At 51.8% G+C, this 25623-nt stretch overlaps 8 protein-coding genes across 8 annotated transcripts; 4 read left to right on the top strand and 4 right to left on the bottom strand.

Annotated features, from left to right (window-relative positions):
* Positions 1–921: 921 nt before the first annotated feature.
* On the bottom strand, positions 922–3706 carry N7462_008260 (Kha1p; the record flags this gene model as incomplete). The annotated part of the gene is made up of 3 exons (XM_057079975.1): positions 922–2364; positions 2436–3515; positions 3572–3706. The coding sequence occupies 3 exons, from the start codon at positions 3704–3706 to the stop codon at positions 922–924; spliced, it is 2658 nt and encodes an 885-aa protein (XP_056930303.1).
* A 1485-nt stretch (positions 3707–5191) lies between these two features.
* N7462_008259 (uncharacterized protein) lies at positions 5192–9508 on the top strand (the record flags this gene model as incomplete). Its single annotated transcript, XM_057079974.1, has 1 exon — positions 5192–9508. One exon carries the CDS (start codon positions 5192–5194, stop codon positions 9506–9508), a length of 4317 nt encoding a protein of 1438 aa, XP_056930302.1.
* A 494-nt stretch (positions 9509–10002) lies between these two features.
* Positions 10003–10902, top strand: N7462_008258 (Formaldehyde dehydrogenase; the record flags this gene model as incomplete). Its single annotated transcript, XM_057079973.1, has 2 exons — positions 10003–10022; positions 10098–10902. 2 exons carry the CDS (start codon positions 10003–10005, stop codon positions 10900–10902), a joined length of 825 nt encoding a protein of 274 aa, XP_056930301.1.
* A 56-nt stretch (positions 10903–10958) lies between these two features.
* N7462_008257 (uncharacterized protein) lies at positions 10959–11422 on the top strand (the record flags this gene model as incomplete). Its single annotated transcript, XM_057079972.1, has 2 exons — positions 10959–11141; positions 11198–11422. The coding sequence occupies 2 exons, from the start codon at positions 10959–10961 to the stop codon at positions 11420–11422; spliced, it is 408 nt and encodes a 135-aa protein (XP_056930300.1).
* Positions 11423–11846: 424 nt separating this feature from the next.
* Positions 11847–13137, top strand: N7462_008256 (branched-chain amino acid aminotransferase; the record flags this gene model as incomplete). The annotated part of the gene is made up of 2 exons (XM_057079971.1): positions 11847–12017; positions 12067–13137. The coding sequence occupies 2 exons, from the start codon at positions 11847–11849 to the stop codon at positions 13135–13137; spliced, it is 1242 nt and encodes a 413-aa protein (XP_056930299.1).
* A 255-nt stretch (positions 13138–13392) lies between these two features.
* N7462_008255 (uncharacterized protein) lies at positions 13393–14980 on the bottom strand (the record flags this gene model as incomplete). Its single annotated transcript, XM_057079970.1, has 4 exons — positions 13393–13822; positions 13879–14135; positions 14195–14421; positions 14485–14980. 4 exons carry the CDS (start codon positions 14978–14980, stop codon positions 13393–13395), a joined length of 1410 nt encoding a protein of 469 aa, XP_056930298.1.
* A 729-nt stretch (positions 14981–15709) lies between these two features.
* Positions 15710–17762, bottom strand: N7462_008254 (uncharacterized protein; the record flags this gene model as incomplete). The annotated part of the gene is made up of 2 exons (XM_057079969.1): positions 15710–16837; positions 16905–17762. 2 exons carry the CDS (start codon positions 17760–17762, stop codon positions 15710–15712), a joined length of 1986 nt encoding a protein of 661 aa, XP_056930297.1.
* A 385-nt stretch (positions 17763–18147) lies between these two features.
* On the bottom strand, positions 18148–24613 carry N7462_008253 (uncharacterized protein; the record flags this gene model as incomplete). Its single annotated transcript, XM_057079968.1, has 3 exons — positions 18148–20682; positions 20778–24402; positions 24477–24613. 3 exons carry the CDS (start codon positions 24611–24613, stop codon positions 18148–18150), a joined length of 6297 nt encoding a protein of 2098 aa, XP_056930296.1.
* Between the last annotated feature and the right edge of the window lie 1010 nt (positions 24614–25623).

Here is a 25623-nt window from a genome sequence, read left to right as displayed (position 1 = left end):
TGGTTTGTTTTGCGTGCCGAGAGAGGTTGCCGATCACTCGGCTGAAACTGTTCGAGGACTTGATTAGAATACAGACATGTTTATAATCAATCAATCAATATTCTTATCATCTCTGTTGGAGCTTCCTCTATTTACAAGGTGCAATGCAGGGATTTGCGCCTTTTGATTGCCAGCCCAGTGCGCATGAAGTGTTGCCCGCAACATGAGGCCAATCAACGATTGGAACGAACAGATGAAAACGAATGCAAACAAAGAAAGCTGCGGAAACGAAGGAAGCTGCAGTCCCAGCTCTTGCAGCAGACCCCGGCGGTGGTCGAGGGCACCACAACAAACATGCATCGTTCGTGGCCTCAGCAGAACGGCTTCCAACAGAACGGCTTCCAACAGAACGGCTTCCAACAGAACGGCTTCCAATATGCACTCCTGGAGGCAGTAGTATTAGGAGATGAAATACATGCCGTACACTAGACTCGCCCAGATTATGATCGGGTTAAGATACAAAAGAAATGCCTGAGGAATATACCGCGAAGGTAAACGGTCGGATTAGATCCAATTGAGGTTGTATGGTTTATGCTAAAACGAAAACCAGTTGAACTCTATCCAAATCTCGCTAAGATGGGAAGATCTGAGCTATATTGGAATTTATTTTGGCAAGCAATTCGTAAAGCTTAGTGCGCTCTTGATCAAGAGAAATTTGAAATCTCAAGGTATTGAATACTATCAGACATCGGGTGTAAACAATACTGTAAAGAAGATAGATTTGAATACTGTGCATGAATTGCTCCTAGGGTATGATTGTGGGAAATGCAAGTATACAAACTTCTCAATGGAGCCCACATAGGGCGCCTGTAGAAGGCAAATTACATGAGTTGATTTAAATCCAGCCTGTATACATCATCCGAGTATGTTCCGTAATGACTCTCAACGGTACGCGTTGCTGACACCAGCCTGCAAAACAAGTATGCTGCCAAACACCTTATTTTCTGGCCGTACCATGGCTGCCGCTACAGTTCCAAGTGCCCGGTGAGCATCGTATCCGATGCTCTGGGCAGCAGAAGCATCAATATCAAAGCTCGGCTCGCTAGGACCACTGCGCCGTCCGACAATGACAATACTACCAGTCTTGTTTGTCGCTTGGCCCAACTCGTGACGCACAGAAGCCAGAGCCAGTTCAACCGGGTCAGTAATAGCCTCTAATGAATTAGGCTGCAGGAAGAGAACACGATCTTTCAGTCCTTCAGAGACAGAGTCACGAAGAGTTTCGAGGAAAACGATGTCCGAGTGACTACTTGAAGTTTTTGCAGCTAACTCGCTTGAGCTAAAATTCGTCGTGTCTGCCTGCAATCCGGTGGCTTGGATAATAGTGGCGGTCACTTGGTCGTTCTGGGCCAACTGCAGCACCAAACGAAGAGCAAAGTGGTCATCCTCGCCACCAAAGAAAGGAAACACAAGATGGTGGGAGCGGTTGGTCGAAGGCTGTCGAGACCAAACACCCTGAATACTCATTCCACTGGAAGAATGCTGAAGCATTGGGCGTTTAGAAGCCGCACGAGATTCTGGGTTATTTTCGATCAAGATCCCCACATTGTTGGGGGCATTTTGCAGAATGGATGAGACAAAATCAGTATATGGACCGTCAGCAAAACGGCCAGCCGTTTCCGATTCCAGACCACTCTGACGATCAGCCAATGTGCCAGTCTCGCTCCATGGGAGCAAAAGAAGGTCTACCGTATCCTGTCGGGCCATATCGATAACAGTAGCCGCGTAAGAGTGTTCGGGGACGACGGAAACACCCGCCAAGAGCGATACATCATGCCACTCTCCGAACGCACGGAAGGTATTGACGACTGGATCCCAGAGAGCCTGGTCACCAGAGGACACTTTCATGACACTAGAGTCACGATCTGTCAACTCCATGAGCCGCACACCATGAACTTTGAGCGCTGCTTCTTTGTGGTCATCGGACGCAACAGCGTCTTCCACACTCTGTTCTGTCTGCCTTGGTGAATTTGCCGGATGCACTCGTGGCGATGATAGAACATTGCCACGATGAGGGCTGAGCAAAGCGGCCAAGGTGCAAATACCAGAAAGTCCATCTAGGCGAAGATAAACAAGCAACTTTCGCACAGGCACACTCTTCAACTGGTCTTTGGCTGCCGCAACACTATCAGACCGGTTACCGGTTTGTAAGGTATTCCCATTCCAGTCGATTTCGCCGCGACGCCATCGCTCCACCTTGACCTGATACCAGGGAGGATAGAGCACCGTGGTCAATGGAGTGGTCAAAAAGGTAGTGACTAACGCCATGACCACGAAAATGGTGAATGTACGAGTACTCAGGATCTTGGCTTGAAGACCGATATTCTGTCAAATGATGAGTACTGATTTATCAATAGCCCTCGAAGAGGTGATGATTCCAGGGTACAACCACTTACTAACACAATCAATTCCACCAACCCTTTGCAACTCATCAATACACCAATGGAAAAGCTTTCACGCCACAGCAATCCAGACCAGCGAGATGCGAGCGCGCCTCCAATCACCTTGGTTGTAAAAGCGATAGCAATTACACCGACCACATAGCCCCACACGGTCCCAGTGTCCAAAAGTCCTAGGTTTGTGCTGAGACCGGAAAGCGTGAAATAAAGGGGTAGGAACAGCGCCGTAACCAGATCTTCGATCTTTTCTGTAAGTTTGATGGCAAATCCACCTTCGTGGGGGCACATCAACCCAATGACAAAGCCGCCGAAAATGGCGTGGACGCCAATGATCTGTGTGAAAAAGGCCGAAGCCAAGGCGATAACCAAGATCAGGGCCACGACAGACTGACTGGGGCCTTTCTGCAAGCTTCCGGTGCGCTCCAAGAAGCGGAAGAAGACAGGCCGGAAGACGAAGATCAAGAAGAGCATATAGCCTACGCAGACCAGGAGCACGTACAATGCGGTGATCCCACTTCCCGCATTTACCAGGGCCACACATAGAGCCAGCAGGATCCATCCTACCACGTCATTGCCAACGCCTGCCGAAAGAACGATGACGCCGACGCGGGTTCCGAGTAGCTTCAGCTCTGTCAGAATACGGCACAAGACCGGGAAGGCGGTGATGGCCATTGCGATACCAATGAATAACAGGTAGGTGCCAAAGCTGATGGGCACAGTACTGGGATCATCGTGAAATTCATGGTAGAGACCATATGAGATTGCACAGCCGAGACCAAATGGCAAGGCCATGCCCAGAGCCGAAACCCCCAGCGAAACACGCCAGTTGCTCATAAGAAAGCGCAGGTCAGTCTCCAAGCCCACTAAAAAGAGGAAAAGCACCAGCCCCAGATTAGCTACCACGTTCAAGTTGGGGATAGCTGCGTCCGGGAAAATGGTATCAGTGAAGCCTGGAATACGGCCCATCACCGACGGTCCCAAGAGAATCCCCGCAATCACCTCTGCGATGACTCGCGGCTGGCGGATCTTGGACAGAGGCCAGTGGATGAGGCGACAGAGGGTGATGATAATAACTGCCTGGTGCCTGTCAGTACTGGTTCTTAGGGGGTGTTCTGGATATCCGATCACTCTACCTGGATGATAAACAATATAATCGGGTTCTTGGAGTCATAATGCGTGGGGTTTCCTCCTTCGAGGATGCCGCCCTGCGGACTCACCCGCGCGGTGCTTGTGGCCGTAGCCGTGGTCGTCGCTGTACCCGTCGCCATGGAGGGAGAAAGGAGGATGAAGGAGGGGGAGGTGAGCAACAAACGCGCATGATGACCCCGGACCAAGCCACGGGCACTCCACGCAGTTTGGTTGCTCCAATCCCATCCATGGGGCCGTGTTCGGATCTTGGCGCCATGCCTATTGAGGCGAGAGGAGATTGGCTGCGCGGCGCCTTATGGAGACGTCAACGAGTCAAGCCCCGAAGGTGATTCCTCCGACAGAGTGGCGCTAGCCCCAAAGCGGAAGTCCCTCGACGGGTTCCCGAGTCGGTGACTGCTCTGATCACATGATCTATCAGGTGACCCAGCGGTTTCTCATTGGCCATTCCTGCATGGTGCTCGTTGCAGCATTCGGCCAACTGCCATGAATGAGCTACGGCAAGACCATGGCATTGTCGCGAATGGAAGGCCCCCGATGAACATCCCAGACGCCCCCTGATATCTTGGCCCCGGGCCGTATCCATGATCCACCAGAATTGATCGAGTCTGCAGGGAGAGCTGGGTACATCCTAGAGATATATATATTGGAAAAAACGGGAATACGTAGTAGGTCAATAGGGCATTGTGTGGTCTTTTGGCGATCTGCAAGAATTGACGGCCAACGTCCTCCCGGCAATGTATGAAATGACGTGGTGTGTAAGCAAACACAGTTATTCACAGGCGACACATCAGCAGGAAAGTTCGATCATTTCCCCCACAGCATGAGCCTCTACAGAGTACATTCATCCTGTACCCCAAAATTTGGAACCTGGACTACTCCGATGGCGTGCGGTGCATGGAGGAAAATGCCACTCCACGGCCCCAAAAAGGTAGATCTGGAGGTGGAAAGGATGGGCATGATCCATTATGAAGATCCTCTGCACCCCTCTTTCAGTTTATGCGTGGCCGTCGTCAGATCCGCGGGGGCGCGGACATCACCGCGGGCTTCCCGCCACCAACTGAGGGCCACATGGAGCCGATCGGACGGACTTACGGAGTACGCATGTACTATTGGCGGGACTGAGATGGCGACGGCCCGCCTGGCAAAAGCTTTGTCCAGAATAGAAGCTGCCGGCGACCAGGAGTCCCGAGACAGATCTTCGGGATTCGTGCATCACTCTGCCTCTGATTGGTCGACGCGGCGAATGCGTGGCCGGTCGGCGCATCGGCACCCCGATGCACCGACCGCTAAACCAAAACGGATCAATGATTCGCGACGCTGCACCAATCACAGGCCACAGGTTCACATGCGGGGCGCATCTTCACCACGAGGGTGGCTCGGGGGGTCCAGGCTCCGAGTGGAGGCGCATAACTTCTGGAAATTCCACCTCCCATCGGGGTTAAGGCTGTCCGTCTCCGAGTCTGCAGAGCCTGATGGCCATGACTCGACGTTGTTTTCAACATGAAAAGGGGCCATGGCCCCTCCGACGACCAACTTCACTCGTTCACCTACTCCCACTGCCACAGCTCCTCCCGAACCGCCCTGAGTGACGGGCGTCAACCATCATGGATAAGGAAGTTGAGATGGAGTTCGCTCCGATCACGGAGCGCATCCAGACCGTGAATGAACTCGACGAGCAAGAAATTCAATCCTTGAACCGCATTGCGTCCAGCAAGCTGGGGCAGAAGCTGTCTGCCTCCACCAGTCGAAAGGAATCGCAAGATCCTCGATTGGATCCGAACAGCCCTGAATTTGACCACCATCGATGGGCTCAGACAGTTCTCAGCCAGGCCCAGGAATCGGGCATCGATATCCCCTCCCAGGGAGTGGTCTTCTCCAACCTATCGATCAGCGGCTCCGGCTCGGCCTTGCAATTCCAAGAGACGTTGGTTTCGAGCCTGACCCTGCCGTTTCGCCTGGCCACCCATGCTCTCTCGGGCCGTCGCCCCTCACCACGGCGCATTCTCCATAGCTTTGATGGCCTGCTCGAAGGGGGTGAGCTATTGCTGGTTCTAGGACGTCCCGGAAGCGGCTGCACCACGTTTCTGAAAACCATTTGTGGTCATCTCGGCGGGTTATCCATGGACCCAGATAGTTCAATCCATTTCGAAGGCATTGACTACGAACAGATGATTAAACACCACCGAGGCGCCGTGGCCTACAACAAAGAGGTGGATCTGCACTTCCCACATTTGACTGTTGGTCAAACTCTTACCTTCGCCGCCCACGCCCGTGCTCCTCATCGTCGCATTGAAGGCGTGACACGGCAAGAGTACGCAGAGACTCTGACGCAGGTCGTCATGTCGGTCTTCGGTCTTTCTCACACATACAATACCAAAGTCGGTAGTGAATTTATCCGTGGTGTTAGTGGAGGTGAGCGAAAGCGTGTCAGTATTGCGGAAATGTTTCTGTCGCGCTGTCGCATTGGAGCGTGGGACAACAGTACCCGTGGACTTGATGCCGCATCTGCATTGAAGTTTGTTCGTGCTCTTCGTTTGGCTGCTGACATGGGGGGATCATGCCACGCGATCGCCGCCTATCAAGCATCCCAGTCTATGTATGATCTGTTCGACAAGGTCGTCGTGCTTTACGAAGGCTACGAGATCTACTACGGACCTCGCGATCGAGCTGTGGCTTACTTTCAGGACATGGGATGGGCTCGACCCGAGCGTCAAGTGAGCGGTGACTTCTTAACCGCGGTCACCAACCCGACCGAACGCAAGGCCCTTCCTGGCATGGAGAACAAAGTGCCTCGGACGCCGAAGGAATTTGCCGAGGTTTGGAAGCGCAGCCCCGAATACCAGAGCCTGCGCAAACAAATTACCGATTTCGAGCAACAGCATCCTCCAAACGGGGACGATGCCAAACTGTTCCAGCAAAGCCACGAAGAGCAACAGGCTCTACACACTCGTTCGCGCAGCCCATACATTCTTTCCATCCCGATGCAAGTTCGACTTTGCACCCGACGTGCCTACCAGCGCATGCTTAATGATCTGCCTACCGCTTTATCTCCCTTAATCGTTCAACTCGTCCTGTCCTTGATCATTGGCTCCGTCTTCTACAATACCCCCGATACTGCGTCCTATTTTTTCCAGAAAGGCGGAGTATGCTATTTTGCCGTACTCATGAATGCTCTGCTTACCATCAACGAAATCATGCAACTCTACAGCCAGCGTCCTGTCGTGGAAAAACAAAAGGGTTACGCCTTTGTCCATCCTTTCACTGAAGCCTTAGCCAGTATCGTCGTCGACTTACCAATCAAGCTCTTGCGAATCTCGATCTTCGCTATTGTTTTATACTTCATGGCCAATCTTCGTCGAGAGCCAGGTCCATTTTTCATCTTTTATCTATTCCTCATCGTTGCTGTCTTGACCATGTCAGGTCTTTTCCGCAGCTTGGGAGCGTTGACCAAGTCGATTGGACAAGCGATGGCTTTGGCGGGTATTATGGTGCTATGCATTGTGGTATACACGGGCTTTACGCTTCCACAACCATATATGCACCCGTGGCTCTCCTGGATTCGATGGATCAACCCCATCTTCTACACGTTTGAGGCTTTGATTGCAAACGAGTTCCATGCTAAAAACTGGCCATGCACGGACATTATTCCTACTTATGGAACGGGCTCCTCTTTTGTGTGCTCAGCGGTGGGTGCCGTCGCCGGCGAGCGTTTCGTTTCTGGCGATGCCTTTATCGCACAGAACTATGAATACTATTATTCTCACTTGTGGCGTAACTTTGGCATCCTCATTGCGTTTATGATATTTTTCAACGCACTTTATCTGGCCGCCTCGGAGTTCATTTCTAGTGACAAGTCCAAGGCAGAGGCGCTGGTCTTCCGTCCTGGACATGCCCCGAAGTACCTTCAACCCGGCGAAGACCCTGAAGGCGGAGCTGTGGAACTGAACAAATTGGAGCTGCAAAAGACTCACGAGACCATTCGCTTGCCAGAACAGAAGGACATTTTTTCATGGAAAGCAGTCAATTACGATATTCCTGTCAAAGAAGGAACCCGGCGTCTTTTGGATAATGTCAATGGTTGGGTGAAGCCTGGAAGTTTGACTGCATTGATGGGTGTCTCTGGCGCTGGAAAAACAACCCTCCTGGATGTCCTTGCCCAGAGAGTGTCCATTGGTGTGGTGTCTGGTGATATACTGGTAAACGGCCAGCCTTTGATGCCCAACTTCCCGCGTCGCACCGGCTATGTTCAACAACAGGATCTTCATCTTGAGACTACAACTGTCCGAGAGGCTCTCCGCTTCAGTGCTATGCTCCGTCAGCCGAAGAGTGTCTCGAAGAAGGAGAAGAATGAGTACGTGGAAGAAGTGATCAAGGTCTTAGGCATGGATGACTTCGCTGAAGCAGTTGTTGGTTCTCTTGGAGAGGGATTGAACGTTGAGCAGCGCAAACTTCTAAGCATTGGCGTTGAGCTTGCGGCCAAGCCAACCTTGCTCATCTTCCTGGACGAACCGACCAGTGGACTCGATTCACAAAGCTCATGGACCATCTGCCAATTTCTCCGAAGGCTGGCGGACAATGGGCAAGCTGTATTGGCGACGATCCATCAGCCCAGTGCGACACTTTTCCAGACCTTTGATCGATTGCTTTTCTTGGCCAAAGGTGGCAAAACCGTTTACTTCGGCGACATTGGTGAGCAGTCGACCACCATGCTCAAGTACTTTGAACGCAACGGTGCGAGAAGCTGTGAAGAAATGGAGAACCCTGCTGAGTATATTTTGGACATGGTCGCTGGAGACGGCTGCCCTGGTGTGGATTGGCCTCAAGCTTGGAATTCAAGCCCGGAATATCAAGAAGTTGTTGCCGAAGTCGAACGAATTCACTCAATGCGCAAGGGCTCCACCCATGAACTGTTCATCGATGATGATAATGCTGAATTTGCCATGCCTCTTTCCTCGCAGCTGTGGGTGGTCCTCAGTCGCTGTTTCCAGGGCTATTATCGCCAGCCCGATTACATCTATGCAAAATTTATCCTTGGAATTGCGTGCGGTTTGTTTATCGGCTTTTCTTTCTGGAAGGCCGATAATACCCAGCAAGGTTTCCAAAATGTGCTCTTCAGCATTTTCCTTTTATGTACCATTTTCAACACCCTCGTGAACCAGATCATGCCCCGCTTTGTCACTCAACGCTCGCTATATGAGGTTCGGGAGCGTCCCTCGCGCATCTACTCCTGGAAGGTCTTCATCATCTCTCAGATTCTTGTTGAGGTTCCATTCCAGATCTGCCTTGGCGTCTGCTCTTGGGCTTGCTTCTACTGGTCGGTATTTGGGTCAGGGCAGGATTCAGAGCGCCGTGGTCTCATCATGCTGTACATTGTGCAGTTCTTTATCTATGCTGCCAGCATGGCGCAGTTCGTTGTGTGCGCGATTCCCGAGCCAGCATTAGCCGCCATGGTCGCAACTTTGATGTTCGGTCTGTCATTCCTTTTCAATGGTGTCATGCAACCGCCTGGTGATCTTCCTCGATTCTGGATCTTCATGTATCGTGTCTCCCCTTTCACATACTATATCAGTGGCATTGGCAGCACTGCATTGCACGGCCGAGAGGTACACTGCAATTCGGTCGAGCTGAATACCTTTGATCCCCCGGCGGGTCAGACTTGCCACGAGTACCTGGCCAAGTACCTTGAGACCGCCACGGGCTCGCTATACAACCCCAACGCCACCTCTAATTGCGAGTACTGCAGCATCTCCTCCGCAGATCAGTACCTGGCTGCTCGCGAGATCTACTGGACCGACCGGTGGCGCAACTACGGCATTTTCTGGTGTTATTTTGTTTTCAACATCTTTGGCGCCATTGTCCTGTACTATGTCTTCCGTGCGAGGACTTCGAAGACGAAGATGAGCAAGGGCAAGAAGGCCTAATCACTGCATGTTACCTTTTCTTTTTTTATGTGCATACTTTGTATTTTAGAAGCCTACCAATAATAGTGCATTGGCAATGTACTTTTCTTCCGTCCCGAATTTCCCCAAAGCTCTAGAAATACCCCGACGTTCAATATTTCTCTCGTGTGACTGCTCGGCTTCTAACCCCAATGACATCATGCGGGTTTGATCCGCCAATCCAAACACATTAAGCTGTCAAAGGGTCCACGAGCTGTGCTCTTCTACTTGCGCGATATGATTTCCGTAATTCCAAGCCAGTCAAGTCGATCTGGCGCCGGCATCAGACATCACCTTGATATCACTACCTATCGACTGCCCAGGTCCCATACCCCAGCCTGTCATCACATCCATCAGATACATGAATCCGATGGTCTTAGCAAAGCCGGAATTCTGGGATTTTCTGGGATCTCTTGGTCAGCTGGCTTCAACGAATCTTTCGATTGTTCCACGCCAGTCTCAATCCTTCGCCCGTCATGGCCGCCGTCTTGCCCAGGTAACATCACCCTTTGTTCTCACCCTACCTGAGATCTGTTTCCTGTTGAGAATGTTGAACTAATTGCCATCCAAGTCCCATTACGACGACTGGGTATGCACCGCATCCGACCAACAAGATGAAAGCCGCCCGGTGGATGGGCACTCGTGAGGTTGAAGTCGGGCTCGTCCCAAAGCCCACCATCACCGACCCGAGCGATGCCATTGTTCAAGTCACTCACTGCACGATCTGCGGCTCCGATCTGCACATGTACGAAGGCGAGTTGAACGACGCTATGCGCAAGGGCGACATCCTAGGACAAGAAGCCATTGGACTCGTTGAGGAAGTTGGGCCTAAAGTGAAGAACGTCAAGCCTGGCGACCGAGTTATTATCCTGCCGGTGATCGCATGTGGGAACTGCGACTACTGCCAGCGTCAGGAATACTCTCTGTGCGATGTCAGCAACCCTTCTCTAGAGATGGAAGCTCTGTACGGACACCGACTTTCCGGGATCTTGGGCTACAGCCGCCTCTGTGGCGGATATCCTGGCGACCAGGCCGAGTACTGCCGTGTGCCGAATGCCGACCTGACCTGCGTTAAGGCGCCACTAGATGTTGATGCACGGAAGTTGCTGGGCCTAGCGAATGTGATCACCTCAGCATGGCATGCGCTAGAGCTGGCGGAAGTTGGGTCCGGGGATATCATCGGCGTTTGGGGCTGTGGACCCGTGGGCTTGTCCGTTCAACGGTTGGCCAAGTTACGTGGGGCCAAGAAGATCTATGCCATGGACAAGGATCCGCAGCGACTCCGCCTGGCCGAGGACTTTGGCATGACTCCGGTGGACGTGACGGCGCATCCGGAAGTTGGGGAGTATCTGCTCTCCATCCAGCCGGGGGGCTAGATCGAGCCATTGAGGCGAGTGGCTTCCGAAGTACTCAGAAACAACCGCATGCAGCTATGCGCGCGATCGGCCTAGAGCGTGATAGCAGCGACACCGTCGCCGCCATAATCAAGGCGACGCGCAAAGGGGGCAATGTGGCACTGATCGGGGATTTCTTCTTTACTACCCATGATTTCCCCATCGGTGCATTGATGCAGAAGGCTTTGACCGTTCGAGGAGGTCAAGCCTGGCCCCAAAAAGTAGGTCGACTTGTTTGTTATCCTTGAACTTGACTCTGACTTTTAAATACTGTTAGTATCATCCATTCCTGCTCGACTTGGTCATCTCAGGAAAGCTGGATCCGTCCTGGATGTTCACATATGAGGACGAGTTCGAGAACATTGCCGATCATTATCAGCGGTGTGCCCAGCATGAAGTCCCCGGGGGCTTGAAAGTGTGCCTGGTCACAGCCTTTGGCCGCAGCGAGCGAATGCAACCCAGTAGCGACATGATTGTCAATCAAGATAGCAATGATGGCTGATATGACTTGATGATGGCATCTACATATGCATTCTCACTAGATGGAAAGTGTAGATAAAACTCCTCGAGGGGTCTTTTATAAACAGCTATATAGATCACCAATTGGCCGCTTCAAACTGCAGACCCCCATATTTGCTATCACTGTTAACGTGCCAAGAAACTGATGACGGGACAGATGGATTGTCTCCTCCAGATGTGTATTCTGTATGTCGGATTCCATGCTCAGCCACCGGTCTTACAAGTAGGAAAGACTGCACGTCCCGAGATGGGGACAACATGACGCCGAGACCGGAGACCGTGGACCCGTCAGCAAGCCATCAGGGTCCTAAGCATGGATTCAATTTCCGTCCGAACCATTAGAGCTGCTGACTGCATTCAATACTCACCTAATCTGGGTAGGGCTTACGTTGTTCACAGCTCGTTCAATGATTTTGGTGGAGCAGCCCGTCACCGCCCTTTCGCCGGCGACGAGGCATAAGAATGCCCCGCCTCCCTTCCCCGCCGATCCCTCATCCCCACCTTCTTTCTCCGACATCATGTTTCCCCCACCCCCGCTGCGCTGGATTGGAATGACATTGGCTTCAAAGTACGTGATGGTAAGTGCCCGTTGCCATTCTGCTGCTCATTGCGACCAAACTCATCGAGATAGTTAATGGCCATGTTGAATGCCACTACTCTGCCTCCGGAAACGGGCAGTGGTCCGCTCCGCGATTTGTGACCTCGCCCTTCCTGTCTATTCACGGCATGGCCCCCGGCCTGAACTATGGACAACAGGTATACGAAGGGCTCAAAGCATTCCGACACGCCGAGAATCGCAAGATTACGATCTTTCGTCCTGACCGCAATGCGAAGCGCATGCAGAACTCTGCCGAGGTGGTGTCCGTCCCTCCGGTGCCAGAGTCGTTGTTTCTGGAGTGTGTGCGGTTGGCGGTGGGTGCCAATGCTGAGTTTGTGCCTCCATTCGAATCCGGAGCTGCTATGTACGTACGGCCGTTGCTGTTTGGGTCATCAGCGCAGCTGGGACTGAGTCCCCCGGATGGGTACACCTTGGCAGTCTTTGTCATGCCGACGGGAGTGTATCACGGTGCGAGCGCGGTCGATGCCCTGATTCTCGAGGACTTTGATCGAGCAGCACCCCATGGCACGGGCAATGCCAAGGTCGGTGGGAACTATGCCCCTGTACTACGCCATAGCGATCGAGCGCGTCGGGAAGGCTTTGGAATTACTTTACATCTTGACAGTGCCACTCGAAGCGAGATTGACGAGTTCTCGACCTCCGCCTTCATCGGAGTCAAGCGCGAGAGGGAGGAAACCCTCATTGTGCTACCAGACAGCAAAAATGCCATTGATTCAGTAACGGCTGCATCGGTGGGCGATATTGCCCGCATGTTAGGATATCGAGTGGAAAAGCGGCGAGTCGCATACGAGGAACTACGGCAGTTCGATGAAGTCATTGCTGCTGGCACTGCAGCTGCCCTTGTACCGGTTCGAAGCATCACAATGCGCTCCAAGAATGATAAATTTGAGTATCGCTGTGGTGATCAAGCCCAAGGGGGCGACGTCTGCGTGAAGCTGCTACAGATATTACGGGGCATCCAGGGGGGCTCCATGGAAGATACACAGGGGTGGAACTACGAAGTCACGGCCCCCTCAAAGGAATGGCTAGAGGAGGCCAATGTCGAGAATCTGGATACTCAGGGTATCTCTGTCCCTTAATATATGAGCCGCAGTTAGTTGCTCAGACAAACGAGTATAGAGACTCATACCTTGAATGTGGAACCATCCAATTTGTGTAATCTTTTCTCTGAACTGGTGGTAACTGTGTGAAATTGGTTATGGTAAAAATGATGTTTTTGGGAAAGATGTATGAGCCAAGCTAGATGAAATAACCAAGCGGTTACGGGGTAACAGCTTGGAGGAATTAGGAATAATTCATAGATGAAGCAAAGCACCGAATCCATAAAAATAGAACTAGCCACCAGAGGGATGTCCCAACAGAAACTGAGAGCCAAAGATGGCGCCCATTTCGTGATGCGCTGGGATTACTGAATGGCTTTCTACCTCCCTGGCATTTTCAAAGTCAAGCAAAGTCACCACCCCACTTTCCCTGCTATAGAGAATATTGTGCATCCCCGCATCATCAAGACGCACGGTCACTTGTCGCAAAGCATGAATTCCATCAAGGCATTCGGACTGAATATGGGCTTGTTCGACCTCGGATAGAGTATGCCATAGTCGGTTAAGTTGCACCCCGTCTCTATGCTCTAACACGAGGGCAAATCCCGATGGGAAGATGCTCGAGCAAACAATCTCTCCCCGTAAAATCCACTTAGTGAAGTTATGAAGACCAGCCGGCCGCTGAGTCCAGATACGGTCATAAACCTCGGCCTCGGTATCAAACCTAAGCGCAACTGGTTAGCAAGTCCAGTAGCAAGCCATAAAACTAGTCTAACTCACAGCTCGTCTTGTTTCAGCCGCCAACACTTTAGAATCACCGGCGTGCCATCTATTGTGGCTAGCCATGTAGCCTTGGAATTGACTCTTGGGTCCGACAACTGACGAACGCAATTGATTACTGTATGGGGAGATCCACCAGTGCTTACGATAATACTATCCGATGTGACAGAGTCTAATCCGCTCGTCGATGATTGAGGCGGGCCATCGGGATTTCTGAGTAGACGAGCGGAGGCGCGGCGAGGAGACGGGCCTCGTAACTTCTCAAAGATTCAGTAGCTACACCACATCTCTCGTAGTTATTTGAATCAATACTTACATCTCTTGGCTGAAATGACGGATCTTCAAAGTACTTTGGCTCCGACAAGGCCATGAGACAGAAACCAGCAAACAACTGGCGAAGAGAAGGCTGCATCGCGTGGTGCTTGATGGGCGGCGAAAGAAGAAAAGAATAGTCCGCTGCTCGTTTGACAAAGATTGTTGAGGAGTAGGTGGATAAAAATCCAAAGCAAAGCGAACACTTGCGCATTTGAGCAACAAGCTGTCCTTAACCAAGGTTTCAGAGTCAGTGAAGTGTGATGAAAATAAGAGGCTATGATTGAGGCAAACCTATCAGTGGCTCGAGATGATAGGATGTATTAGGTCGATTTAGATGAAGATATGCATCGGGGATGGTCCATGGTGTTTGTAATTCTCCCACCAAATGCACATTGTCAGGTGTTGGGTCAACTGCAATGAGCCCCAGACATACATCTGGAACCACGTCTTCTGGAGTAGAGATTGCTTGGAAATCGGCGAATCGGATCGAAGCCATCCCCTGTAATGGTTCAAGGGCCCTCATCACCGGGTCGCAAAGATTTCGGACGAACCTGCCGGATACACCAAGTTCATTTCCGACCGTGTACAGCTCAGTTTCATCATGAAACGGGACTTCATGGGTGATTTCAGCTTCTTGGAAAGCTTCGAAAGCTTCTCTTGTGAATGAATGCCATTCAGACATAAAGGTGAGGGCAAGGCGGTCAGAGCTTATCGATGGATTTGAAGTCCCAGCGTTCCGGCGCAGAGGTGGAACAGCTCGGGCTAGCTGGGTCTGAGCTAGCTCCATATGTTGGATAATGATACTATCGATCGTCAACCGGAACGAAGAAATAAGTGGTGGGAAAGTTGGGCAAAGTAGTGTGATGATGATGAAGATGATGTGTAGCTCTTGCTCGCGGCAGGCTGTTCCCGATTCGGCGGCGCACCAATGTTTTGCTAAGCCTAAATGGGAACGTGACCAGTTCCTGCTTGTGGGGAGATCAGATCAGAAGGAATTGGACTCGGTCAGATCATCGGCGCTAGGACCAACTGGTAAGTCCGACTATCAACGGGATGTCACATGACAGCCGTCATTGCTTGTTCGCAGCTGAGAAGAAATTATGTCAATAGCTGGCGACCTAATTTCTCCGTGCTCCAGTTTCTGTTCATGCCATTTGAGCTGCCCTGTGATCGTCCACGGCAAGTTTCCTATTGGATCTGTCCGCATCACGATAGTCATCGACACTATTGTTGAATTTTCAGTCTACAGAGCCTCGTGATCTGCATACTTTGTCAAAATACGGCTGGACTGTTGGTGCAAGCGATGGTGTTGTGTGTAAAGATGATCTTCTATTCCCTCAGAAGGAGGTCATGATAAGCTAATGCTATTACATAATCGGAGACGGTGGTAACATCTGCCTCCTCAGGGGAAGCCAGCGTCTCGCTGGGGAATAGGATTGGGTAGCAATTTGTGAATAGCTAAAGGGAGAACAGGATCAGCGCATGGGTAACATGAAAAGAAGGAAACAGGATTTGGTCAAAGCAAATGCAGCTCCCTGCAGTAGTTCTCGAACTCTTCTGGAGTCAGGTCCTGGAGGTCATCGGCATCGCCAGCACCATCGGTCGTGAGCGAACTTGCCACGACGGTGGGAATCCCAGTTGGCGGTGCTGAAGCGGCTGTTTCGGGGACAGTCTTAGGAGCGGGAGTCGTTGTGGATATGGCTGTTTCAGGAGTAGAATCTGTGTTGGGCTTAGCTATCTCAGGGACTGGCGTTGCATCGGGCAATAGGGTTGACATTGCGTCGAACATCTCCGACGTCGTGCCAGTTAGAGTCAGACCCTTTCCCTCCTGATCTTTGGCCTCTGCTGCGAGGGCTTGCGCGAGCCGCTCCTGGGCTGCGAGCCTTTCCCGAGCTCGTCTATCATTTTCCTTCGTTGCCTGTTCGAAAGCTATCTCTCGTCGCCGGGCCTCCTCTGCTGCTAATTTTTCTTCCTCGGTAGGCAGCAGGGTTTTAATTTGGTTTCGAGCGTTCGCTGCTCGTTTAAGAAGCTGTGCAAGCCTGAAAGCTTCCTTGCGGCGTAGTGTCATATTTGACTCCTCGTCTGCGAGCTCTTTCAAGGTAGCCGTTTGTATAGCAGCGATAGACTCAAGCTTAGAAAGTCGTTCTGGTAGCTGCAGGATCTGCTTGATTTCAGGTCTGCGGAGTTGTAAGGTAGCCATAAGAAGCTCAGCTTGGTATTCTGCGGCTTCAGCTAGAGCTTCTTCAAATCTATCGTACTGGGGCAGGAATTCTCGCAAGGTTGCAGTCTTTTCAGCAGCTGCTTTATCCGTGGCTTCGGGGTCGGAGCGTAGCTCATCGATATCCTTCAGCAATGGCAAAAGGGTGTCAGGGGGTTGTAGGTCAACACCGAAACCGGGCAGCTGTGGTGCCTGTGGCGCCGGAGCATGCGGCGTTGAAGTCCGTGGTGCTGGGCATGGTGTCCCTTCTCCGCTCAACGTAGCTTCTTGGGGGTCATCATCATCGTCCGGGCTTATTGGTGCCGAAGCCTTAGCAGATAGCTCATCGGGGGTGAGAACCCACGTTTCAGTAGTGTTAAAGTAGCTATCAGGGTATTTCATGCTCATCCTGTAGAGCTTGCTGAAAGGGGTTTTTAGCAAATGCGCCTTTCTTGATCATAGATGCGTCCTTATGTTCTGAACATCTTGGTGAGTAGCCGTGCATTTGCCATACAGGAGCGAAACAAGATCCTGAGGGATAGACGAAAATTCCTTCCATGCCGGTATGTTCTTTTCCATCGGCAACGGATGCCCGCATCTTATCGCTAGCTATCGCAGCTAGCCAGGGGTCGTAGCTCGAATGGTCAGGGTTCCAAGTATGGAGCTGTCTAGGGGGTAGGCGTAGTTGTTCATGTTCGCGGATAAGTATTCTGCTAGGCCAAACTGCTCCGTAAACGAAGTAGGTTGGCGGTGCAGTCTTTGCGCCAACATATCCATCGCTCTTGTCATGGAACAAATAGCCGAGCACCCGGGCGACTGTCCTACCGCACAAAATGTAGTAGCTGCGATAGACAGGGAACGAAAACAAACCGTGGGCCATTTTCAGGGGCGCAGGGTCGACGGGGATACGATCAGCTGATATGTCGCCCTGTGTGTTGAAGTCGAGTGGCCATTTCTGGCCCCGCTCGCGATTTGTGGTCAGACCACAAACGATTTCTACCCATTCGTCTGTCAGAGCGACGTAAGCTGGGGGCATGTTTGTAAGCCGAGTACCCTCGAAAGTTGGCTTTTCCCCGTAGACTGGGAAACCATCAGTCAGGTCTTTCTTCCCGGACTTGTTTAGCCCCTTAATGTCCAAGGAGCTAAGGACAGTCTCAGGCGTCCACATCGGCCTGTCGGGGGCGTCCTGGGCAGCTCTGCGGGAAACCCAGAGCTTCCTTTCGCCATCGCTAAAGTCGCTATCGCGACGTCTGATCATTCCGTAACGAACTTGGTCCCGATCTTTGCCCGGAGGCTTCTTCGGTGAGGGGGAGTAGCTAGAGCTCGAGAAGGTGAGGAAACTTGGCGGGTCGTCTGCTTTCCTTTTCGGCATTTTGAAGGTATAGAGTAATGAAACACGATATTTGAAGTGAGAGGGTAACGAAAGGGAGGGATGACGATAGTAACAAAAAGCTGGCCGGCCACGCAGAGGTGGTAGCAGGTGAAAGCAGAGGTGGTGATAGGTGAGAGATAATGATGAGGGTGAGAGATGGTGAAAGTAAGGGATGAGGATGAAGGTGAAACGCAGGAGCTTGTCACTAGGGTAAAAAGGTTGAGATAATGAGAGCAATGGGAGGTGAGGTTGAAAGGCTGAAATATGAGACGGGAGACATCAAAAGTGAGGGTACCACTGAGAGTTGAAGAGAGGTAGGATGAAAGATAAAATGTGGCAGGATCAGATACAGGATTAGCATGAGAAATGATTATAGGCAAAACGACTACTGGGAATCCTCAAATTCCTGTATTAAATCTTCCGCGCCAACAGCTTCATCCGCTGTGATCCAGCAGTCTTCTTTGGCGGATTGCCCAGCCCAGCGCACCAGATAGTACGTGCGATATGTGACCGTTCCATCCCGACGTGGTCGCCCAGGTGCCTTGCGGATCTGTTTCGCTAGGATCCGGTCGACGTCGTATCTCGTTTCATCCGGGAAGCGGGCGTCGAACGTAGGTTCATGGGTGTCGGCGGGTCGGCGAGCCCAGGGGTCTTCTCCCTGTGGTGCGGCTTCAAGGTGTGCCACGCTGATCACAGGATGGATTCCCCAATGCAGGGGCAAATTGAGGCGGTACGCTAGCTTTCCGACGCGCTCTCTAATTTGGAAGCGGCCGACATACCGTTGGGCAAGCTTTCTTGGGATATTCTGGCGGTTCGCTACTATATCGTAACCAGCGCCGAGTTTGATATAGACCCAGTCTCCGACACGGAAATGTATAGCCTTATGATGTGTATCATAGTACAGCTTCATCTTCATAGCGGCGAAAGCTAAAGAATGCTCAGCATCTAGCTTAGCTGCGAGGGCGTTATCGCGTCCATCGGTAGCTTGGCGAGCTAGAGTCCAAGGCTGGCGAAGCTCCATCCCGTATAGAAGCATGTGAGGGGAGTAGCCAGTGCTACGCTTCCGAGAAGAGTTTAAAGCCATCTGCAGGGCTGGGAGCATGTCGGGCCATTCCGCAATCCGTTCAGGATGCATAGCCACCCAATGCCGAGCGGCGGCCTCGACAGTTTGATTTGTTCTTTCCGATTGGCCGTCGGTCTGGGGGTGATAAGCTGTAGAGAAATACAGGGTTGTCTTAACCTTGGTCCAGAATCCTTTCCATAGCCCTCGAACAAATTTTGGGTCACGGTCGGAGATAATAACCGTAGGTAGGCCCCAGTTGGATGTCCAGAGGGTCATCAGGAGGGCATCCGCCCACTGCTCAGCTGTCCAGGTTTCTCTGCCTGGGATTAGGCTGATTAGTTTTGTAAACTTATCAGTAGCTGTCATTAGACAGTTATAGGAATGGTCCCGGGATTCTGGCATGCCGACAATAAAATCAATTGTGATTGTGTGAAAAGGGATTGGGGGATTTCGGATAGGCTGCAAAGCTCCGTATGGGGGATGCCGGGGCATAGCATTATTACGACACTCCGGACAGTGGCTGATGTACTCTTTGAGTAGCTTAGCTCCTCTATAGAAGAGCAGTCCTGAATCAAGAAGTTTCTGCCATCCGGCATCGAAACCTTGGTGGAACTGTTCATCATGGACCAGGGTGAAAATTTCTTGGGTCATGGAACGGGGCAGGCAGACAGCTTTAGTTCTGTCATAGCGGGTAAAATAAATGATCCCGTCATTGACAGTGTAGGGAAGCACAGCCCGGACGGGGTCTCCACTGTCCTGTTCATGGTTCAGCTGTTCGAGGATCGATGACCAGCGTGAGTCAGTAGCATAGGCTTCTCGTAGCCTAGCTTTGAATTCATCGCTAAGGAGGGTCTCAGATGCGAACGGTGAATCCGTGGCTGGACGCGCCAGTTCCAGGTTTTCGATATCGGCGTCATGCAGCTCAGCATCGGCATTATACGGTTCAATATCGGCGTCATGCTGGTCGACTGGAGACGGTGTCCTTGAGGGGCCATGATACCATCTTGAGGGTCCAGCTTCTGACTCGGGCTCGGCAGGGAAAGCACACGGCGCTTCCAGCTTGTCAAGGTCATCATCCTGACGGGGCTGTCCGGGATCTCGTGATGGTAGTCGGGAAAGTGCGTCGGCTACTCTGTTCGATACCCCTGGGCGATGATGAAGCAGTAATCGAAATTGCTGGATGAATTGCGAGGCGCGGATCAGGCGTAGGTTAAGTTTTTCCACTGCAGTTGAGTTCAGCTTTGTAGCTCTTCCGATAGCCGCGGTGCCAGCATTATCAGTATAGATGATTGGCGGCAAATCGATAGGGGCTGCTTCAATTAAGTGCCGAGTCTTTTTCAGTACCCACACTAGACAGGCGACCTCCAGTTCCGTTGGCCAGTAGCGGGTTTCGGCCTGGCTAAGGAGCCTACTCAAGAAGAGTACCGGCTGCTTCTTAGTGACAGCTGGCGGTTTTGCGTATTCAGTATGTTCATAAGCCGGATCCAAGTGATACACCATAGCACCGAAACCAGCGCCTTCTTCTTTAGAAGCGTCTAGGTCGATATATAGCTGACGGTCGCGAGAAAAATGAACTAACCACTTAGGATTTTTGAATTCATCCTGGAGTGTTTTGAAAGATTGAATCTCAGCGTCGGTCGGCTGTGCTAGCGTAGCTTGTCGGCTCCATTGCTTGCGCTCGCCGCCTTTAGTGGGGGATCCTCTCAGGAGGGCTGTCTTGCGAAGCTGGAGAGGTCCAGACTTTTGTGCGTACGACTGGATGTAGTGACGGAACTCCCCAGTCATGCCAAGGTAAGTCTCAAGCTGTTTGCAAGTGCGAGGAAACTCTAGCGAGGTGATAGCGTGGAGTTTCTCAGGCTTAGAAGTTAAACCAAGGCGGTCGACATTGCGGCCAAGCATCGGCAGTGACGGGAAGCCGATATATGCTTTTGGGGGTCGAGGGTGATTCCGACTCTGTCAAATAAGCTGAAAAGCTGGTGCAAATGTGCTATATGGTCCTCTAGGGTGTCATCCGCGGCGAAGGTATCGTCAACATAAGCTCGGCACCAAGCGCGAAATTCTCTCAGCAGGTTATCCATCTGGCGCTGGACGTAGGCGACTGAGTTTTTATTGCCCATAGTGACAACATGAAGTAGCTCCTGGCCTCTGTGGCTTACCACCGCTTGATATGGTATATCATCCGGGTGGACGCGCCATTGGTAGAAAAACTTAGCTGCGTCCACAGCGGTAATAAAGCGCTTATCCTTGGTAAGCTGTATCACGTCTTCCTGTAGGGGAAGCGGATAAAGGTCAGCTTCCAGGATATCATTGATGTCTCGGCAATCGATAACGGGTCTGCCGACTCGGCTTTGCACTCCATTTCTAGTGACATATTTCCAAACGACAAAAACCGGCAGGGCGCTAGGTGTGTGTCGGTCCGTCCATGACATCTTGCCTTGGTCATGCAGCTGGTCAAAGACTTTATCGATACAGGCCTGGGCATCAGGTCCCTGTTTATATGTTCTCGTGCGCGGGAATAACTTTCCCGGGATGACTTTGATTCGCATCCATTGCTCAGGAGGAACATCCACAAACTCAGGGTCTTTCCAGATACGCGGATAAGCTTCGACTACCTCACGAAGCTTGGCAGTGGTTTCTTTGTCCCCATATATAGTGATACCGTTCGGCAGAGTCACTTGCTTTGTCTCATTATTCGGCCGAATAATTTGCGCGACTGCCGCGGCTGTGAGCTTATTGGAAGGATCATCGGAGGATGTCGACGATGTCGAGGCCGGTAGTAGAGGAGGCTTCATACAGAATGCGGCTGCTTCTGGTTGCACAAGATAGGCGGAGGTGTAGTCTGCTTCAGATAGCATGCCGATTCTAGCTTTGCGCTGGATTGTCTGTGGCTTATCTGACAAATTCCGCACAGGGATCAGGCAGAAGTTTGCGTCGACTAGCTGTGTGGGCGAGTCATACTTGCTTTCAGGGTCGAAAACAAAATTCCTTTCTGGCAGCTTTGATTTGACGAACACCGGAAGTCGGACAGCTTGGCCGGGCTGTATAACAGTTTTCTCGGAGGCATACACTGGTCTTGGCCGGCTATGATGGTCGGGTTTAGCATAAATGCCTATCGGGAATGAGATACCGTCGCAGCTGTCGATACACACGAAGCGGGAGGCAAAATCAATAGCAAATCCTTCCGGTCCGAGAACATCTATGCCGATAAGAAGCTGGGCTTTCAGGTTGTCAACCAGATGCGCTTCGATAGGCACCTTAGCGATTGCTTGTTCTGCCGTAGACGGGCGGTTTCCAGCGAAATAAAGGTCGATCTGGATATACGCGTTTGAAACATGTTGCGAGCCTATACCTGAGACTGGGATTGGGGATATCCGACGGACAGTCGTATCGAGCTTCCTAGCAAGCTCAGAATCGATCAAGGTCATAACGCATCCGGTGTCTAGACAGCAGGTAACAAGCTTATCGATGGAACCCAGCCCGACGGCCACCGTTGCGTATCGCCACGAACGGAAGGCATAGCCGGGGATATGATTTGGCCTGCGATTAGAATCGACTATAGCGATTCCAGGATAGTCAACGAAATTAGCTACCGCTACTCGTTCAAGGGTTGCCGCAGCTACAGGCTGGCAGTCAGGGAGGTGCTTATGCAGCTCGTTGCCTGATTCAAAGGCATCCAGACAGTTGAGACAGGTCACGGTGAATTCTGGAGTGCATGCTTGCGCAACCGTGGTTTCGTCAGCTTCAGGTTGCCTGCTAGCGGGCAGAGGGGGAGGAGGTAAGCTGGAGAAACTAGCAGCATCATGGTCTGCGTAGTAGGCATCAGTATCATCGGTATACGCGCTATCAGCATGCGCGCCAGCATCTAGCTCGTCATCTAGCTCGTCATAGAAATCTTCCTCCTCGGTCGCTCCGTGATAAGCCTCAGAATCGTCCCCGACGTAACTATACTCCTCATCATATGATACATCAGCTTGGTAGGCCCGAGCTGCCGGCCGCTGCCTATATTGAGAGTAGGCGCCGCGACTAGACGGGTAGCGGGGCTGATAAGCTTGATTTGCATGCTGAGGGTAGAAGGGTCGGTCGGCGATCAGCCGTTGCCCGGGGTTGACGGGAGGGCGCGAGGAAACGCTTGAAGATGGAGCAATCCCACGATCTTGATTAGCTGGTCGCTGAGGGAGATAGGACGGCTGGGATGATTGCGGGAAGCGGTATTGGTTTTGCTGGTAAGAATTCTGCTGGAACTGAGGGAATGGACGGTAAGGGCGCTGGAAGGGCGGCTGCCGAGGAGGGGGCGAAAATTGCGGTCGAGGCCTGAATGGTAGGCGGGATAGCTGATTTTCACGACGGTCCGGCTGTTCACGGCGGTCCTGATAGCTGTTAGAACGGCTTTGGGTAGCTTGGGTACGCTGGAAACGAGCGGCTGGTCTCTCATGGGACCGCTCGGTAGAAATGCGCTCACGTCTAGCTGCTTGGGCTTTCCAGTCGCGATAATGGGTATCAATTGCGCTCATAAACTCAGCTATAGTTGTGTCCTTTGTCGGCACCTGAAGGTCACGGCGGAGGGAGGGCTCGATATTCTCGCGAATCTTTAGTAGCTGGTCAAAAGGATCGCTGTATCCTGTGTCCTTGAGGAGGCGGAGCATATTCTGGGCATAATCTCTCGGGGTCCTGCCCGATCGAACATCTCTCCAGTCGTATTTTTCTTTCTCGAGAGCTGCCAACGCATCGGTGCGGTCTGGCTTGAAGCGCTCAAGGAGGGAGGCAAACCATCCGCTAGCAATCGGACAGCTTTGCATCATTTCCTTCTCCCTTGTACTAAGCTCATGGGTATACCATCGGATAGCGTCTCCGCGAAGGCAAGAGTGGATATTTGTCCGAACCACCTCTTCCGACTTGAGATTTACCAAATCCTTCATTCGGTCAATAAAAACATAGACATCGGAAAAGTAGGTCGTGGTTCCGGAGGTCAGAATGCCATCCTTATTCTTCATTCCAGGATCGAAAAAACCAATGTCTGCGGCTTTCCATGTCGTGTCGGATTGAGCTAGTTGTCCTGGCTCTCCTTGGCGGCCCTGCTCACCGGGGGGTCCGCGAAGCTGGCTGCGGAAGGAAGGGTCATTCAGTGTAGTCTGCAGAGCTGTATGAATTCCTTCTGCAATCAATCGGCGGATATCTTCAGCGCCGAGGGGCTGCTGACCAGTATTGTCACCCATAGCTGGAACAGCTGGTATAGCTTGTTCTTGCCGGGGCGGCGGGGAAAAAGTTTGGTGAAGATATTGCCGTTCTTCTACCGAACCGGTAGGGCGAAAAAGCTGTCGGGGCGCGCTCACGCTTTGATGGATATCACGGAATTGTTGAGTACGCTGCACCACTGGAGCTTCTTGGGATGTTGTAGGAGCTGTAGGAGTAGGAGTTGTAGGACGTGGGGAAGGGTCTGCGGGGGCAAGATCGGCGGCTGTCGCGGCCCGATTCCGGCGACGAGGACGTCCCAGCGGGCGTTCCGGGTCGTTGACAGCTATTGGGGGAAGGTATCCTTCCAGGGAGGAAGCTGTCTTGGAAAGAAACTCGGACACTGCTCTGTTGAGAGAGGGTCTGTCGATAAGCCAATCCGGGGGAAATGTCCGGCAGAAAGCCGAGGCGGTAAAGGATACCGGGCGGTCAGCCAGCTAATGCGGGCACGTGCGTCTGAATCGAAGTCAGCTGACCAGGCGGGCAGCAGGTAGTCACGAGAATCCAGGAAGTGCTGAAACTGGTAGGCGAGCTCGATTGCACGCGCCAAACCTGCCATCCAGCGAGGGTAGGAAGCTTTCGGATCGTTCAGACTAGTGGATGTGAAGCTGTATCGATGGAATCTCGATGGAATCTTGATTCAGCTTGATTCAGCTCGATGAAAAAGGTGATTGGTGGGTGGAAGGGCGGGCGGAACCCAGTGGGGTCGGGCACAGCTTTTCCCAGCCGAATGAGATGAAAGGAAAAACGCCTCGGATGAAATGGCGTGGGTAATTGATGCAACGCAGAAAGGGATTCGAAAATGATTCCCAGAGATGAGCTCTCTGGACGTAAAAACTTGGGTTTGCTACCAATTGGTGCAAGCGATGGTGTTGTGTGTAAAGATGATCTTCTATTCCCTCAGAAGGAGGTCATGATAAGCTAATGCTATTACATAATCGGAGACGGTGGTAACAACTGTTTACGTTATCATTGATAGTAACAAGAAGCTGGGTTTATGGGAGATGTAAAGATGATGTTTTATTCTTATGAGGGAATTAATGATAAGCTAACGGTGACGATGCCGTCACGTGGTAACAAAGCAGTAGCAGAAATCTCTGTTTTGGCGGTTGCCTACTTATGGCTGGTTCTTGATCGCCATCAAGTATATGTGTGTAGTGCAGCTTTGAAAATGTCGTCCTCTCAGCTTAGAACTGCAATTTGGTATAGCGTCCGTAGGCCTTGACCCTCCCTGCTGAAGTTTCCTGGGAGAAATTGCATTGTGGTACACTGCCCAAACTAGCCGCCACTCTTTGCTTGGATCGGCTAGAATGTTCGTTTTGACTAATTTTCAGTGACCCGAAAACGTCAGCTTCCTCGAAGTTTGGAGCATCCTGTTAGGTAGTCCATTACATAAGTGCGAATCCACGTGATTCGCACTTCGATATCTTCGGGGCCTAAACCCCAAGACTTAGGAAGAATCCAAGACTTTACGTACCAATCACGCTTCACATCCGGTGTGACGGATTTTCCTGCTTACTCAGAAATTATGGTGTTTTACAATTACGGGACAGGTTGACATGTGACCTG

This window comes from Penicillium macrosclerotiorum, assembly GCF_028827735.1.
Source record: "Penicillium macrosclerotiorum strain IBT 26536 chromosome Unknown utg000008l_segment0_segment0, whole genome shotgun sequence".
Taxonomy (NCBI): domain Eukaryota; kingdom Fungi; phylum Ascomycota; class Eurotiomycetes; order Eurotiales; family Aspergillaceae; genus Penicillium; species Penicillium macrosclerotiorum.
The sequence above is the reverse complement of the archived record's forward strand: the minus strand, read 5'-3'. Positions and strand labels throughout refer to the sequence as shown.